General features: G+C 36.6%; 1 protein-coding gene and 1 long non-coding RNA gene across 2 annotated transcripts in view; one reads left to right on the top strand and one right to left on the bottom strand.

Moving 5' to 3' along the window:
* Positions 1-12,585, top strand: part of LOC114138468 (zinc finger matrin-type protein 4) — a 63,884-nt gene extending 51,299 nt beyond the window's left edge. The window contains exon 7 of the mRNA XM_028007754.1: positions 7,941-12,585. Coding sequence (XP_027863555.1) covers positions 7,941-7,962 — 22 coding nt within the window. The 3' untranslated portion in view covers positions 7,963-12,585. The remainder of the gene's footprint in view (positions 1-7,940) is intronic.
* Positions 1-18,333, bottom strand: part of LOC114138469 (uncharacterized) — a 73,686-nt gene that overhangs the window by 37,369 nt on the left and 17,984 nt on the right. The gene's annotated exons all lie outside the window — the stretch shown is intronic.

Below are 18,333 nucleotides of genomic sequence, written 5' to 3'. Positions count from 1 at the left end.
TTTGCAAAAAAAAATGCTAATTAGTCTTGTTGCTTGTTGTGTAATTTAAAATTAAAAGCAAAAAAGCTAAATGTGTAAGGGTTTAAGTTACAGTTAAAATACAGTACTGTAAAAATTCAACCAGCAACAAAAATGTACAAATCTCTGATTAAAGAATACCACCCTGCCAGGGTCATTTCTGCAGGTTGCTGCTAATGTTATTTGGCCTCTTGTTTTGTAATTGAAATTACTGAGATACGTTGAGCAGTAGCTCCAGAAAACTTTGGTCCTGAAAAAGATTACTGCAGTGGAAACAAATCTGGATAGTCTCTAAGAATTATCTTTGTACATGAAAGTGGCTATATGGGGAGTTCTTTTTATAGATTGTGATTTTTTTATTTCTTGGGCAATATTTCGATAAGGTCAAAGATTTAGGTCTTTCTCAGTCTTTGGGAGCATATTCATGTTTGTGTTGTATATGAGTTCTTTCATACTAAGTACGAGCTTTGGTTTGTAAAAGGAGCTTTCTGGATGAGATGAAAGCACGGCTGGCAGTGGCAGAGAATTAGCTTCCACTGAAGAAACATCCATGATAAGTGTGAGTCTGCGTGCATCTGTATGTGTGTTTTGTGTGGTGATTGGCATTAGGAATCCATCATCCTAAAACAAAAACAGATTTCTCTCACATAAACAGCTGGACTCCTCAGTCTACCAGCTTCTCTGTCTTATCTAAGCCGGCCATCTGCTTCACAGGCAGCCGCAGGTCACTGGAAGCACTGCACACTCCACAGTTGGTCCAAACTGGCTACTGTAATTGGACCTGTAAAGGATAACAGCAGTAGATATGACATGATAAACTGGCAGAACATTTTTTACAGTTTACACTGTGTGGTGATTAAGCCCATGCACTTAGCTGGCCAGCGGACAAACAACAAAACTGAATCAGGCACATGAACTGGAAAACACAATATAAGTCTCCAACTGAAGCACTCTTAAAATCTAATAACTTAATTGCTAACGTGAAAATGAAACAATGGGAAGTAAGGCCCCCAGCCAGCAGGAGTTGAAACATGTTTTAGCTTTGCTGTTGTATAAAAATCAAGTATTTTACTTGTAGCATGGTATACCCTACTGTCAGGTAGAATTATCTATAATATTGTCAAAAAAATGTTTTCTAGTTTCAGCAAGAATACAATTTAGCAGAAGTCTGACACACTATTTTATTTCCTAGCAACAAATTCCAAAAAGGAACCCTAAATATAAAGTTACTTGCACATCCACAGTTGTTACATTTGAAAAATGTGTACACGGGAAAATTTTTAAACCATTTTTTATTTCTTTATACACTTTTGAAGTATCTAGGCTTACATATGAGATTTGGAAGCCTCAATACATTGTGTATAAAGAAATAAGTGGAGTTTAAAGTGGTCTGAAGCAATCAATAGTTCATCAGACTTTCTGGTGCTGTAATAGAATTTTTCTTTTGACAGAATGAATGAAGAAAGTGTGAAAGCAAACAGACCTTCAGAAAGCCTGGGGAAATATTGCTCAAAACAACTTTAAATAACTTTCAAAGGTTACAAGAAAGCTCTGTGAAAAGCAAACTTTTTTCAATTTTCCTCATTACAAAGATAATGCACTTCACCTAAAGTGAAATATAAATATAATTTGTTTTGCAATTTTTAGATAAATACCTTTGTAAGATGATCGCTATAGAACTGAAAATATAGTTTTTATTATCCTTGTCTCTTTTCAACAAGTTTTCTCCTGATTCATTTATTCTGCTTTAAAATTTGTCTGTTTGGTTCTGTAGTTTCCCTGTTTAATAACAAGTAGTAATTGATTTAAAGTCATATAATCTACAATAAATGGGTAATTTACTAGGCATTCCAACTTCTACCAAGTTGGACCCCCTTCTGCCATGAAACTGTGTTTTCCTTCATAACACATTCCTCAAACGATTTTTTCAAATCATCCATCTATGATTAACTAGACATGATTTGTATTATGATATGTTTCTATCATATCATAGATATGGTTTGTCAAGTTGCATTTTGCAGCCAAGCCTCCCAAGTTTCTTAGATTACAGAATTATTAAAGTTAAGACAGTGCTGCTGTGTATTGGCAATGAAAAATTCAGTTTTGACCTTTTGGATGTAAAATGTCATCATTTCATTCTCTGTCCAAGTAGACGTATGTCTCCAAGTTGAAGACATTCCCTCAAGGTGTTCCTGAAATGTCACATTCACAAGAATGAAGAAAATCTAGGTCACAGTAACTTTGACTTTTAGACTTTTACAGCTAACTTCAAATGAGTCTTTTTCCGATTCCAACTGAACAGTTGTGTCAGTTTAGAAAAAGTTTCTTACAGGTGTTTGTCCTGACGACCTTTTTTAACTGAAAAGGACTGCAGACTCACAATCTAGAGATAATACAATATTTCAGGTCACATCAGTTATCATGTAAAGACATCTTCAAGATAAAAAAGGATAGATATAGCTAAAAAATGCAACCACAATCATGCACATATAGACAGTAATACCGATGTAGATGCACAGATACAGATGCTTAGGGTAGCTGTGATGTTAAGCTTACGTGATGACCATGACTCAGTCTCTTCCCTTAAGCTACTGCTGTCTCCCGACCATTTACCTGGCAAAAAAATCAGACTCCAAATAAAGTTTTTACAGGAACAATAAATTAGGCTGTTACTAAAAGTAGAATCAAGTCAGCTGAAGTAGGACAACACTCAACCAGGGGATAGCCACTAAGTTATAAAAGATTTCAGTGAGTCTGGTGGCATCTTACCTTTCATAAATAATAAAAAGCACACTGTCTGTTTTCAGACTAGTATTGTTTCCAGTATTGTTTCTGTACCACAAATAGGCTTTTAGAAGACATACATTTTAGAGATATTCAGAATTAAATTGAAATTGAGATATTAATAATTCGAGTGAGGTGTTGGTGCAAGCAAAGAACAGCCAGATTATGAGTTAATTATTCTGTTTTCTCAAGAAAAATAAACATTTGTATGTTGTGGAAAAACTGATCATTTGTTTTCTTAGAATATTGACACATTTCCTATTAATCTGGAATGTTGTTTTTTTATTATAACAAAACTATTACGGCATGAAAAGTAGCATGCTTGACTCTGGGATCTCTGACCTCTCTGTCTCTCTCTGTCTACTTATTACATGTCTGAATTGTTGCAAATAAAGGTCACTTCCAGAAAAACATGGAACAAAAGAAGGGTTGTACTGATCACTGACACACAGATGTGGCTAGGGTAAACAAAATTATACTGAACTAAGAATAGGAATACTTCAACATGTTTTGACTCAAGAGTAGCCATAATGTAATTACCTGAGTAAAAAGTATAAAAAAAATTAATTTAACTGCCATCCTTTTTTTCTTTTTTTTTTTTAGCTTTTTGCTTCCCTATGACAAAGGCAGGTGTAGTGCAAAGGATCATATTGTATTGTTGTTAGTGGGCAAATGCATCTTGAATAAATTCTTCTTTTCTCCTAAAAATCTTGGCCATATCTTCTGGTGCAGTGTACCAGAAATAATATTGTGATTTAGGCAGACAATTTTCACTTTGTTTAAAGATGCAGGGGCTACACATGCTACTCTTGAAATATTAATAACTCAAGATAGATTACAGTTTTTTTAAGCTGAATCAAAGATAATATTCAAAAGACACAAATCAGCATTGCTTTTAGCTTTCTCTGACTGATTTAAATAGACATAGGATGTACTAAACACATTTTGTTTTCAACAAGATTATTTGACGTGTGTACGTCAAATACGTGACGTACACATGTATTTGTGTACGTCTGCAGTACCATCTGGTTTTATTTTCAGAAAGTAGGCATTGTCTGAACATTATGCAACTAGATGATCTGTATAGGCTACATGTAGCATATTATGCACGCACGTTGTAAAGATTTGAAGAAAAAAGGGTTAAATATTATAATTGACTACTAATAATACTCTGCAGTGCACCCCTTGAACATCCACTTGCAATAAATTATTAATTACTGGGATGATTTTCAAATGACCCGGGCAACGTGTAACATGCAATGTGTGCATGCATAATGAAAGCCCTACAACACACTAAAACATATGCTAGCGTTCAATATAACCTTTTCTTAATTGCAATGAATAGCTGATTAGATGTGTACATATTATGGATCTCTAAAGAAATCCACCTAAATCAAGATAAGATAAAAAGGATAAAATAAGATAATACTGTATTAGTTCCAGAGGGAAATTCTTTGTTACCCCTGTCATTTCCACTTCATAAACTAATGCCTAAATGAGAGTTTTGTGGTGGGAGGATGATAAACATTTATTAAAGATGATATTTTCACAGCATTTGATTTAAATCATTCCCACTCTAAACTCCTTGGCCAGGTAAATCTTCTATTAACGTTTAGCAGGAGTAATTTCATCTTGGTGCAAACAACATCACTTATTTTGAATGTCATCAGGTTTTTGAATGCCTACACTCAACTATTCAAATAATATTCACTAAGGTTATTTGGAAATTAGTTCATTTAATAAATCTTTATCTATTAAATTAAACAGGCTTTTGCTTTCAGTGTTTGTGGAGGCGGGGAGAGTAAACAATCTTCTAAAACCAATGGTGTAGCTAAAGATATTCTGCTTACCTTTAAAGTAGAGAAATACTAAAGTCTTCTACTAAATCCAAAGTTTATTACAGTTATATTTCAAGTGGGCTTTCAGTGGTTTACAGTAAGGTATAAACTGTAATAACTGTGACAGAATTATTGGTTGGAGTTTATTGCTAAAAATAGGGGCCAATGAGAACGTTTTGGGAAAATTATGTCTTTCAGAGAATAAATGTTAGGGCTGCATCTTCCAAAACCACTTTTAGTTGTAATATTCTTACCTGGGTAAAACAGGTCCAGTATCAACCTTGCTGCTGGGCCTGAATGCTTATAAAAGCAAATTGCTTCAAACCAAAAATGTACTCTTGAGATTTTTCCCATAAAAAATCTAATTACTTCACATAAAAATATTGGAGTTAACTTCCACTCTCTCGACTGATATTTTAAGATTTATCTGCTGTCAGCTTCTATGCTTGTCAAGGTTCAGCTCAGAGAGACCCCGGGACAGCTTAAGTGACATTTAAGTTTATATGATAGAAGGATATTGTTGGTCCAGTGACATCTGAACATGGGTGACCAGTGCAGTTTTGCAACCTTCACTCTCTGAAATCTCTCCGTGCTCCCATCTATTGCTTATAGCTACTTGGACTGGAAAAGTGATAAATGTGAAAATCACTACTAATATTTCTTCAAGGTGCATTTTCTTGCAAGTTTAACCAAATGTAAATTCTTCCTTACTCACACAGACGGGGCTTTTCCTTGACTTCCATTCATTTTTTGTTCATTTCTGTTGCCTAACCCTAACTGTAACATAAACGCAATTCATACCTTGAGTTTATGTTACCTAACCTTTGACCCAAAAAGAGCCCTTCTCCTTGTGGGACCCAAATCCTGGCCCAACATGAGTATTTGTCAGAACAATGAGCCTCACAGGGTGAGAAATGTTTGCATTGTAACCCATATTAGGACATTCTTTGCATTTATGTCTACCTCTATAAACGGGGTCCACTGGATTAGGACCAGGCTTCAAGGTTTCTTGAAGGCTTGAGAAGGTTAGTAAATACATCGCAAAAGGTCCTGGGCTCCATAAATGAGTACACACTCACAGCATGCAAAAGTGACCTTCAAATCTCCACAAACACCTCCGGTGGTTATTAGAGGCGCATGCTCTCTCTTTGAACCCACTGTCACACTCTCCTCATATATCTTACATCACGCACATGTGACCCAGAGACAGATGATTGGATTAGTCCATTAACAGCCTGTTCTTTTACAGACTATGACCTTTTTTCTGCCTCCTTCCTCAGCTTGACTTATATTTCTGTCTTTGCTCCCCATGCTTTAGTATTTTTTTCTGTTTTTCTTTGTGTAATTCTTTTATATCTCAGATTATTTGTGTTTATTTATGATTGTGTTGTTGTTGTTGTCTTCCCACTTTAGGAGATGTGAGTAGTTTTTTGGGCCAACGCTGGTAAAGCTTTTACAAGACAGTGAGACTAATATAATTTGAACTTCAGCTGTATACTGAAGATTTATAATGCTAAAGCAACCTTCTGTATATCTTATTTTAAGACAAGCAATGGTGTCCCCATAGAAACAGAGAAGATACAGAACATTTCCAGGCAAATGTGAAACAAATAACAGTGGTAATAATGGCTGATTTGTTTGACATAAAGCTAAATATAAATTTAACTCCATCTGTACATATGGAAGTGTCTTCACAATTTCTGTTCATGAATTTATCTTGCTGATGAGTACGTCTGCAGCGGTGATCAAACTACTGCATCACTTTTCTCAGGCAAAGACAGTAAACAGTCAATAAATAGATCTACCAGTATTACACATTTTCTTTGTTATATATTTATTTGTTATTTTTGCCCTTTTCAAATACCACATACTTTCATTAGAAAAACAAAATAATTGACAGTGTCAACATATGATTTTTTATGGTTCGTGGTACATAAAATGTATTGCCGCTGTAATTTAACTAGTCATCCTCTTTTCTGTGTTACATTTTTTTTCTCTGCCTCTCTCATCTCTCAGCCCTTCTGGCTGCTACCCGTCCCCTTCCAGAAAACAAAACAAGCTTCCTCACTCAGGCCGTTCCTCTCTTCTGAGACTCCAACAGATAGGTCCTGACAGAGCAGACAGGCTGCAGGAGCCAATGTTTTAACAGCCATTACCGAGATGGGCGCTGACAGGCTGGTTTGCCTGCAAATTTTCCTTTCTTTCTCAAAATCTGTCACTGTGTTTGCACAAACGGTGATTATGAAGGTACACTGTGAAGGGGTGGCAATTTACCAAAGACTGTGATGAAAAGAGTGGAATTGGTCATGCTGTCTGTGGTTCATGTTTTCATTTTAGGCTCAAATTGGCCGCAGCGTATGGAGGAGACTTTTTTTTTCCAACTTGTTTGTTTCAACTAAGGTAAAGGGTGAGAAGCATAAGCTCACACTGAGACTAAAACGATCCCAGAGCTGTATAATAAAATAAATGATAATAGCATCCCAGCCTGAATGGAGGATCTATAACACAATAATTCTTAAGAGATAAAGATATTTGTGTTATGACTCCGTACAGCACGCATCTCTGGCTCACGTTTGTCATCTCACTGATACAGATCTGCTGCAGGATTTCCCAGGATGTTTGTCCTCTATAACGCTTCAAAAATAAGGCTCACTCAGTGTGGTGTGAGATGGCTTCTATGATCTTCAGTCCGACTTATCGCTTTTGTTTTAATTGAATACGGCTTCCTTGCCTCTCCACTTGTTTTATTTCATAGTGATAAAGCTGCAGAATGCAACCGCAGCGGCTGTCATCGAGAAAAAACAATTAGCGGTTCATGATAAAGGCCAAATCCACAGCAAATATTGCACTTTAAACATGAGGGTTTATGCTCCTATCTATTTTCTTTGTTTTAATTTGGAGCACTGCCAGATAGCGGGCATAACAGATGACTGTAATTATGGGAAGACAGTGAAGAAGGAGTATTGGTTAATGTTTCGCATATTGCCGAGCTGTACTTTGCAGTAAAGGGGATTTGTTTTAAGTGGAGCAAGTAATGAGAAGTAGCAGCAATGCAGAATTACAGTATTATGTTGCTGTATGTTTGTCTTGTTAAAATACTAATGATGACTGTGTTTATTGTGCCATCTGCTCTGGATTTAAAATGTCAAATGGCCTTACAGAAAAATAGGATTAGTTCAAAGGGACCAGGTAAGATCTTTCCCTCCACTGGGTTTCATGCTCCCTGTGGTTAAAAAGGCCAGGTCCTGTCAAATCTGAAGAACAAGACTAACATATTCTTTCCTGTGTTTTGTTTTTCAGCCTAAAGCAACACCAGCAGTAAGTCAGACCACACGGGATAGAAGAAGCAACGAAGACAGATTGGGATAAACAACTTCAGAAAAAAAGGACTTCGTGCCAGAAAGTAGTGCAGATTAACTGCAGTGTCTATGCTTGCGTGCGTGTGTGGGTGTATGTGTGGGGGTGTGCGTGTATAGGTGTGTGTTGTGGGTATCTATGCACATATCTAAAGTGAGTGTATGTAGGGAATAACGGTGTGTTCATTTCAGTATTCGAGGTACATTCAGCACATTGTGTTGGATTGTTGAACGGTCTGAACGATCGTCAGAAGACTTGCAACTGAGGATTACCACGTAGCTCCTCTGTGAACCACAATCATAAATTAAACTGATGTCACTGCATTACCCAGACTGGTAATAATCATTAAGTTGATCGCCACATTACAGGAGTACTAATAACTCTGTGACTAGTGGTGACCCATGTGTTCTGACAGTGATCTGAGTCTGGATACGATCCTTTATGTCTTTGTGTTTCTAATACAGTGCCTTGCAAAAGTATTTATACGCTTTGAACCTTTTCAGATTTTCTTACATTAAAACCACAATCACAAAAGCATTTATGACATGTTTAATATAATGTTGTGAGTTGGAGGATCTCAAAACTCTGACATCTTTTTCTTCAGCTCCAGTGACTCTATACCTTCCTCTACAGTAACTACTTCAAGTCCTGTGGGTCATATCACTATCTGCACATCCAGAGGGAGAAGCCTTTACTCAATTTTGTTTTCTAACTAGCTCAAGCTCAGTCAGATTTGATGGGATGAAATTGAACGTCATATTCAGTATATTAGAAAATGTCTTCTGATGTGCATCTGTTGAAAATAACATTGAAGCATCGAACATACTTTTCATTAAGTCCACATTTCTGTATCAAAAATGTTTTTTCTATTGGTCTCAAGTACAATTCTAAAATGTCATGTTTTAATTAGTTAAAGTCATACAAAAAAACTCAAAATGAATAGAAATAAAAGCTTGGTAACATCAGTGTGTGTGTAATTAATCTACTTTTTTAGTGAAAGTTACTACTACTAAAGTTTGCTACTGAAAAAAAATTTACTTAAAAATGTTCTGATTTATTGGATATGACTGTATTTATAAATCTTGACACAGGTACAGTATGTATGTACAGTATATGTGCATGCCACACTTCTCAGTTTTATTTGCAAACAATTTTGAAAGCCATCCGTTGTTTTTCTTCTACTTCACAATTATGCAGTACTTTGTATAGATTAATCATATAAAACCTCAATAAAATGCATCGAATGTTACAGTTCTGACATGACAAAATACGAAGAGCTTGAATGTGTACGACTGCTTTTGCAAGGCACTGTAATGCAGCGATGGGTTTGATGATGGTCAGGCTGTATGCACGGTTCACTTTCAGACCACTTGAAACTTACTCAGGCCCAGACTTTAAAGTCTAAGAGCAAGAAAATCCCCTGTGACCTCAGCCACGACTGACTGCATGACTTGCCATAGCTTCAAACAAAGAAATGTTTTTGTTTTGAACATAGCAATGCCTGTCAGCGTGCTGGATTGGTCTGTTTTCAATATATGTCTCCCTCCTAATCAGAATCTGGAGAAAAAGGGTAAACGAGCAAAGAGACTCTGAGTTTTACTGTTGATGAGAGTCTGTGAATCATCTACTGTTGAAAACATTCCCACTGCACTAAGTATTGATGTCAAATGCAGGTTGGAGGTGACAGAAGCTCTCTCTGTAAAGGGCAACATGTAGATAATATTTCTATATTTTTTTGGTTGCTATAGCCAGAGGAAAACAAGCTTCCCTCCCTATTCATGTAGCACCTAATACAACGGGGATTGTTTTCGATGCATGCAACCATTGCATTGATTTGACTTTTTTCGAGCCTACGTATTGCGTGTTTTGACTGTAGTGCTGCTTTTTAGGAATCGCTTTGTAATGCATTACAGCACATGCTTGCAATGGAACTTAAAGGTCACTTTCAGAAGTGATTTATTCATCCCACAAAGAAAAACAGTTTGATACTTAGATATTAGACCTGTCACTGCAGCATAACGGCCTTGTGTTGTTTCTTCTGCCTGGGAGTTTTAATAGAGGATTCGAAGCTTCTTTCAGTGAACAAAGATGGGATGTAATAGCAAGGAGAATAGAAGTCACTCTTATTTTTCTATCAGCTTATGGAAGAACTAAGAAGAAATATCCTGAGCTGTCACAGTTCCAGGAAAACGTTTACATACACTCATCATTGCCATCTTTTCCCCTTTAAAATCTATATTTAAGCTGAACTGATCAAACTAAATTAACGGTACATGGGTGAACAAATTTACTGTTTATTGTGGATTTTCTTAGATCCAGATATTGACAGATTCAAAAATATACATTTGATCTCATTAATATTTGGTCATATTTTGGTTAGAATATTGCACTTCGAGAATATCCTCTTTCTAGCCATCAACACACTTCTTGCATAATTCTCGCTTGATGTTGGGCGTCTGTTTTTTTTACAGGATTTCTGGATCAGCTTAAAAAATAGTCTGTTCCTGTTTGTTTTATCCACTTAAAGGACAGGCTAAAATGCATATTTGGTATATTTGTTGAAAAATTGCAGGGCAGTCTTCTTCACTATTTGCACTGATTTCTTTTTTTTTGTATGTTTGTCACACTTCAGACCAATTTAAATATAGTCAATGACAACACAAGTAGGCTTTAAGACAAAACGCAGTTTTTAATGGAGAAAAAAAATGCAAACCTACATGGTCCTGTGCAAAAAAGGTTTGGTTTTTTTCTCCGTTAATTCTATTTCCACCACAGCCGAGACTGTGTGAAGTTTGAGACCTTCATGTTGACTCCTCCAAATGTTCGCACCACTGTAGTTAAAATAGCTTCAGCTTAGTCTTTGTCTCCTCAGACGGCAACACTTCAGAAGGTATTATAGAACAGCAGTGTCTTTCTTGGTCGACATCTATTCATTGAATAAATGTAAAACTCTCTTTAGTGAAACTGGTGCTCCAGTAATTTTCAGTTCCAGTTCAGTGAATATCCAAACAAAATTATGTCAGAAACGTGTTATTAGCTAGATAAAGCCTGTTAAGATACAACTTGTTAAGGAATATTTGACTGTGTGCATATTATTAAGCCCGTGTCTATAATTTTGACAATTTTCAGATTAGAAAAATAAAATCAAAAGTTGTTCACATATTTCTTGTTTATAAAATATAATAGTTTGTTCATAATCAGCAGTGGTTCTTGCATGAATGCTGCACTTCGCACCCACTTGCCCACAACAATTTTAGTTTATCAGAAAAACAAAGATTAATTAGTTAATCTATTTGACACTAGTTTGGTACTTTACATGTGACACAACTAAATCAGTAAGTACATTAGAGATGATTAAATATGTGTCAGATTCTTTAAAAAAAAACTGTAATAGCTCTGTAACTTAGTACTAACTTTGAGAGTCATTGGTCAGCAGTGTGACGCAACCATATTTTATCACAGTTCTTCCATGATGTAAAACATCAGTGGATGCTCCTTACATTACTCACATAGAATTGGGGAAAAAGGGAAGTAATTTGACAATATTTTCTTTTCCTCTTTTTAATGTTAGTGTTGCCTGCCTCCAGGTCACACCGTCTAGGTGGGGACAAGCGATTAACGACATTGATGCTAAGATAAGTGTATGTAAACTTAAAAGATTGGATCTACATTTTGGTTTTAACGGTGTGAAAAAAGTTTTTTAAAAAATGTTTCTTTTTTCCCTTTTACAATGAGCAGCGTTAACCACTCTGAACCTTTTTTGGAAAGTTTTCCATCTGAGATGTGGGAGAGTTCCAATTTTTTATGCAATTATGCCGTAAGATTAACAACCGTAGAGTGTGGGCTTGAAATGAGATATTTATAAAAAAAAAAAGCAGTGTGTGTTCTTTAACAATAGCACCAGGTGAAACTTGTGTTTTGAAAAGAAGAGTTTTGTATTTATAGTGTTTATCTGCACTGAGCCAAGAGTGGTAATGTTTCTTATTCTATTAATGAGAATTATAATATGCAGGCACTGGAATAAAATCATTTGATGAGTCGTGTTTTTATGTTTTTCTTTTTTGTGGAAATAATAACCTGAAAAATGTGATGAAGGACCAAAAGGCAGCAAATAGCTGTGTGTTTGCTAGTAGGATTTATGATGGGAGATATTTTTATCATGAAATATGCAGTCCTCGTGATAAATATACCCGCATATAATCAGAAAACGTTTTTTAAAAAAGAAAAGATTCAAGATACAGCTGGATTTTTTTTTTTTTTTATTATGTGCATCAGACTGTTTTCATGTATACTTACTGACTGCTCTCTCCTGCACTGGTTTACTCACAATAGATATGTGTCAATATCTCAGCCAGTGCAAAAGGCCAACTGTGCCATGAGTCACATACTTTAGTAGATGTTACATAATATGTGAGAGAGCTTCATCTATGAGTAGAAATTGTGTGATAAAATGCTTTTCAGTGGGTGTCAGAATGTGAAGCTTTTAGCTGCACTGACAGTGAGAGACTCTTTATTAGATGTGTACTGTAAGCACATTTGTAAACACACCTGATGATGAATACAATGAAACTGACATCTATATCTGTCATCTCTTGCAAAACCCAAACCTGTTTTTCTTGTTTGTTTGGGTTTTTTTGTTTTTTGCTCCACTATAAGACATTTAACAAATATTCCTAACACATGAATGAACAGCCTAACACTTTTGCAGAAATTACTTCATTTTGTTATTTTATAACTTTTATTTTATTTTTCATGGAATCTTGATAAAAAGCATTTTTACACACAGAGATCTTAATACTTAATTAACATTATGCAGGCACCGACTGGTATGTTGTGACCTATATCAGATCGTATTTCTTTTTTCAAGCTTTGACCCCACTGTACCACTTTGAGTCAATTCTGACTCACTTTAAGACCCAAAATATTGGATAAATGTATTAGACATATGGCCAATTTATTAGGTACAGTTTTGTAACATTGGTCTGGACACTCCTGCCTTAGGAAAAGCTTTGATTTTTTTGTGGTATAGATTCAACAACCTGTCAACATTATGCAGATTATTTACATTTTTCATCTGGACGTCCATAGTGCAAATTTTCTGTTCCATTTCATTTGAAAGATGTTCTGCTTACACTGAGATCTGTGACTGTTGGAGTACAGTGAACTCATCGTCATGTTCATAAAATCACTTTGAGATGATTTGGTCTTTCATTACATCATGCATTATCCTTCTGAAAGTAACCACCATGAAGTGGGTACACTGTGATCATTAAGTAACACTGCAGCTTGCATCCTGCAGTGGTTAAACGATGCTCAAGTGGTGCTATGGGTACAACATGAGCCAAGAAAAGATCCCTCACACCAAAATGCCACCTTAACAAGTCTGAACCGTTAATACATGACAGGATCCATACTCTCTTTTCATCTGAATTTTATATCAAACGAATTTACCAGAAAACACTATTTCTAATGTGTTTCATTGGAGTTCATGGGAAGGACGGCCTTGATCTCCAGTGAACAGGAGTGGCACTTGAACTGGTCTTTATTAATTGTAACCCTAATGCTTCATGGTTAAGGGTTGAAGTTTAATTATGTGTCCTCTTAACTCAGTAGCTGCATCTACACTTAAGAGTCCAGCTCATCAGTTGAATTAAAACCTTACTTTTCTCATGCATGCAGAGAAATAGAGCTGAAATATTATATTAATTTATATATATTTATTATCAGTTTATGGAGCCAGGCGATGAAATTAAAACAGATATCTTAAGAATGACTTTATTCATCTTAGTTCTTAAGAGAACTAAAGTAAACAGACACCTCTGTGTGTATGCTGAAGATTTTTATTTTTTTAAAAGAAACAGTTATAATTTGATCCAAAGTTTGTTGCTCATTAGTAGTTGCTTTACCAGAGCAGAAACCTTTTTGAAAAAGCTTTAGGGAGCAACTGCCAAACGCTTACACAGTCACAGTGACTTCAGCACTTGCACTTGGACATGTTTATTTTTATGACATCATTTTTTCTGCCATAGCAGGTATTTGAATAATTGAGTATAATTTCTTTCAAGACGAGTGCAGTCAAGCTAGAGCCATGTGAAGTTTTTGCAGGGGAACAAAATATTTGACGTATTTCTTGTGATTTTACTAATTGGGAGCCAAACTTATTATTCACAAAGACCACAGCGGTAATTGCATGAAAGAAACAAGTGGAAGCTAGAGAGGAAGGAGAGCAGCAGGAGTGCAAGAGGAATCAGTGCAAACAGGAGGTGTTGTGCACTCTTAATAGCTTATTGTAGTGAACAGGAGAGGAGCTGAATAAAGCATTAAAGATGGTATTATGCCATTTCCACTGCACCATCCAACCTCCATGTACTAGAAAACAGTAGGTGTGAGAATATAGGGCCATCACCTCACTTAGCTGATAGTAGGGGATGTCATCTGAGTTCATCCATATTCATGACCAGATACTTGAAAATCCCTGAATTCTGCTGGGATGTGCTCTTGAAATGGCAATCTTTTTAGGCGCACACATCGGACAGTTTTCTTTAGCTATGTCAAATGCTAACGTGTGAGCATTTTAAAACACATATATGACTAACAATGAGTCATGATGGTGATGGTTTCTTGAGAGTAGATTTCAAGTTGCAGTTTCCTTTGCGTTTTGCTGCACTGCTGTATCAATAAGAGCATTGTTTTATGAACATTTCACCTGTGGGATATATCGCCTTTTAAAAGATGAATCTGGCCCAGGAGTCTCAGAAAACCGTGCTTCAAAAAAAAAAAAAAAAAAAAACAGTGCAATGAAAAACCCACTTTTGAATTAACAAAGAAGAATGGTCTTTACAGAGTCCATGTAATTACAGTTTCTGAACCTTCGTTTTATTTAGCTGTAGTTTCATTTTGACAATCAATAAGAACTGCCTGAAGAATTTAAATCCAGTGGCAAATTCTGCAAAAGAAAAAAAAGCCTTTTACTATCTAGCCATTCACTGTAAACAAAAAGCAAGGGCACACAGGGAGCAGGACAAGAATTTTCTGTTTGTTTTGTTACGAATGCATTTCTGTATAACAGTGCACTGCATGTGATTCAACACACAATCCTGCAAGCCAACGACAGATTTAAACTTCCCTTCTTCCCCAATGTGTCACAGACTGTATCTGCATGCTCCAGTCTAACTATCAACAGAGATGATGTAACCCCCCACACACCACAGAAGCACAGATTTTCTTTTCCCTGCTCTGCTTCATGCAGCAAGCTGTTCATTGTTAGAGCTTGTCGGAGCTTCACTGTCAAAAATTATTGTTGTCATCACAATGTTGACCCCCATGCCCTTTGCTGGGATCTGAGATAAAGCATCACAGCCTGGTGGGCGATGTAAGTGACCATATTCATGCATCCCAGCTGAATGTATCTGCTTTGATTCTGAAGTCACTGGCATCTAACAGTCCGGAACAGATTTCAAATCCATTTATAAGACTTTGGGAAAAATAAGGGTCATAATTCACAACTGAAGAGAAAATGCAACCCTGGTAAACCAAAAATACTCCAAGAGTACATTGATGGTTCATCCACGAGGTCACAAGAAGACCAGAACAACATCTCAAGCTCTGCAGGCTTCACCACCTGAGTTAAGGTCAGGGTTCAATATTTAGCAATAAAAAAGAGACTGTGCAAAATCGCCTGTGTAAGAGAGTTCCAAGATCAGTGCCACTGCAGATCAAAAAGAACAGAAAGATCTGTCTCACATTGGCCTCCCAAAAATCTTGATAAACTTCCAAGACCTTTAGGAAAGACAGAAGTGGAACCTTTGAATGGTGTATCCTGTCAGCTAAATCTAGTTTAAAAACAGTCCAGATTTTCAGAAACCTACTGACAGTCAAAGATACTAGTGTTAATTTGGGCTATAGGGACTACTTCATGATCTGGACAACTTACTATAGAGAATGACATCATGAATTTTGATTCTGCCCAAAAAGTCTGCTGGAGAATGTCAGTCCATAAGTACAGGACCTTACAGCTTGGGTCACAAATTTCCAGTGGGAATACAATTAGGGTTTGTGGAAGATGATTCCATCAGTGAAATGGTAGCCTTCCTTACCAATTCCCAAACCAGTTATGAAATACTGCATGTTCTAATTTCAAACATTTAGCAACATAAGGTGAAGTTTATTACTTTCACCTCTCAATATTTCACCCATTTTGTGCCATGCACCTATACGACTGATTGAATAAACATCCACAACATGACCCTACAATCATCATGCTAGAGTTAGTCAAACGTTGTTGGTTTTGAATTTTAACTGCTCTTCTTGTGAGTCCAAACTGTTCAGTCTTTCTCATCTGACCATGAAACTTTTCTCAAGAAGAAACTGACATGTTCCAGATTTCAATTAAACCAAATCTGTGCCGGGAGCCAATATCGATCAGCGCCGCCAGGTGAAATATTCATTCTGAATTATGTAGAAGGCTGTTGACGGCTTCAAAAGCTGCTTGTTTTCTATGTGTGCAATTTTCCAAGGGGCATTTTTTCCAGATATTATTGGGACATCTGTATATAGTTAAGCCTGTATAAACTTTTGTAGATTTTTTTCATTCCATCTGTTTGTAAGAACAAAACTGAGCCGACGCTGAATGCTAATTGCAGTCAGGGTTAGCCTAAAAAAAGACCATGGCAAAAGTCAAGCAGACACATTGTTTGGCTTCTGCTGCAATCTGTCTCCTGCTGTTTTTTTGTAAAACGAGGACACATTGGCAAGTGCCAAACACAGCACCAGTAAAAGCTTTTTGTTGTTCCTTCTCTGCAGCTGTCCACAGAAACTGAAATCAGTGCTGACTGTGCCAGTGCTGATTTCAGGGCTTTTGTTTGAGCATGGAAAATACAAGCGTGCATGTGCATTTCATGTGTATGTGAGAGATGTGTTTGTTGCATATTTATGTATATGTAAATGTATCTGTGTGACAGATGTATGTGCAAATAGCTATGCTGAGTGCAATCGCTCTTAAAAATTCATTACAAGCTTGCTCCTCCTAGAATCTATTTCTCTGTCACTGAACCTTTTGTAACAAATCTGTCTGATTTCTTCTGCATGCTTCACACAAGCTCGCACAAGTGTAAAAAATATATATATTCAAAAAGTATATCCTAGAACTGGGTCCTTTAAACCAGGTTGTGTGCATTAAACCATGTTAACAGAAATTTAGGCAACAAATGGCCTAATATTGTTTTTATGTGGAGAGCAGCCAAAGCAATAAGGATGTCTGTCATCTAATAGCTACGTCTCATGGTTCCCTGCCTGTGACTGATGTCATCCTGAGATTCTGCTCTAAGCCTGCAGATATCATCCCAAACAGGGATATAAATCTGTAGCCACCACACACACAAACACACACGTACAGATAAACAGCTAAAAACTGCGGTGTCTGAGCTAACTGGCAGCTACAGTAGTCAGATGATTTGTGTCCCTGTCAAGCAACCTTCCTCTCAGATCCAACTTTAATAACAAAGAATCAAAGCCTTTGTGCAGTGCCATTTTTTACTTGACTGGTTCTCCTGATTGTCTGTCTCCATGTGTCAGTCGAATCTCTGGACAAACAAGACCATGTTTAATTCACACAGAGCAAGCACTTTATAATACTTTTAATTTAAGCTGTTGAAACGGAAAACATGACCATAAAAATACCAAGACCCTCTTGGTTGTCTGGGCAGAGAAGTAATCGATGTCAGGTAGCTAAGATATACAGCCAATGTCAAAAACAAAAGTACAGCAGTCTCTTAAACGCAATTGTCATTCTGCATGTAGACTTTCAGATGTAAACAATCCATCCTATTATCCTAGGTAGGAACACTGAGAAAAAGTGTTCCTCACTGAATCGGTGTTTTCAGGTGCTCATTTTTAAGAAGTGAGCACCGAGTTGATGCTTCCAGTAAGGTAAAGTACCTTCCCCCTTTTTAGGTTTCATTCTTGATAACTAATGTCTGATTCAGCTCTAGATGAGTTAGTATAAGTGTGTCTGAGTGTGTCTCCATTGCAGCGTGTTCTTCACAATTTCAGGTGTGAATATGAGCAGGAGCGTGGGTCATTGCTCCAATAAAATCATTTGCAGAAACACTCAGCAATGGAGAATAACGAGATTGTGGTTCTGATGGACTCAAATAAACCTACATATCTGTGTCTTAAATTCAAACAGCCAAAAGTGTCAAGTAGATCAAATTAAAGCCTAAAATGACGTTACATCTCAATCTAAATCTGGGTGTTCTTACGAATATTTAATAGTAAGAAACAGATTGCAATGGAGACACACCCAACTTGGCTGGAACCGAACCAGATATTAACTGAA

This window comes from Xiphophorus couchianus, chromosome 22 (genome assembly GCF_001444195.1).
Source record: "Xiphophorus couchianus chromosome 22, X_couchianus-1.0, whole genome shotgun sequence".
Classification (NCBI taxonomy): Eukaryota; Metazoa; Chordata; class Actinopteri; order Cyprinodontiformes; family Poeciliidae; genus Xiphophorus; species Xiphophorus couchianus.
This window is presented reverse-complemented; position numbering and strand designations above follow the sequence as displayed.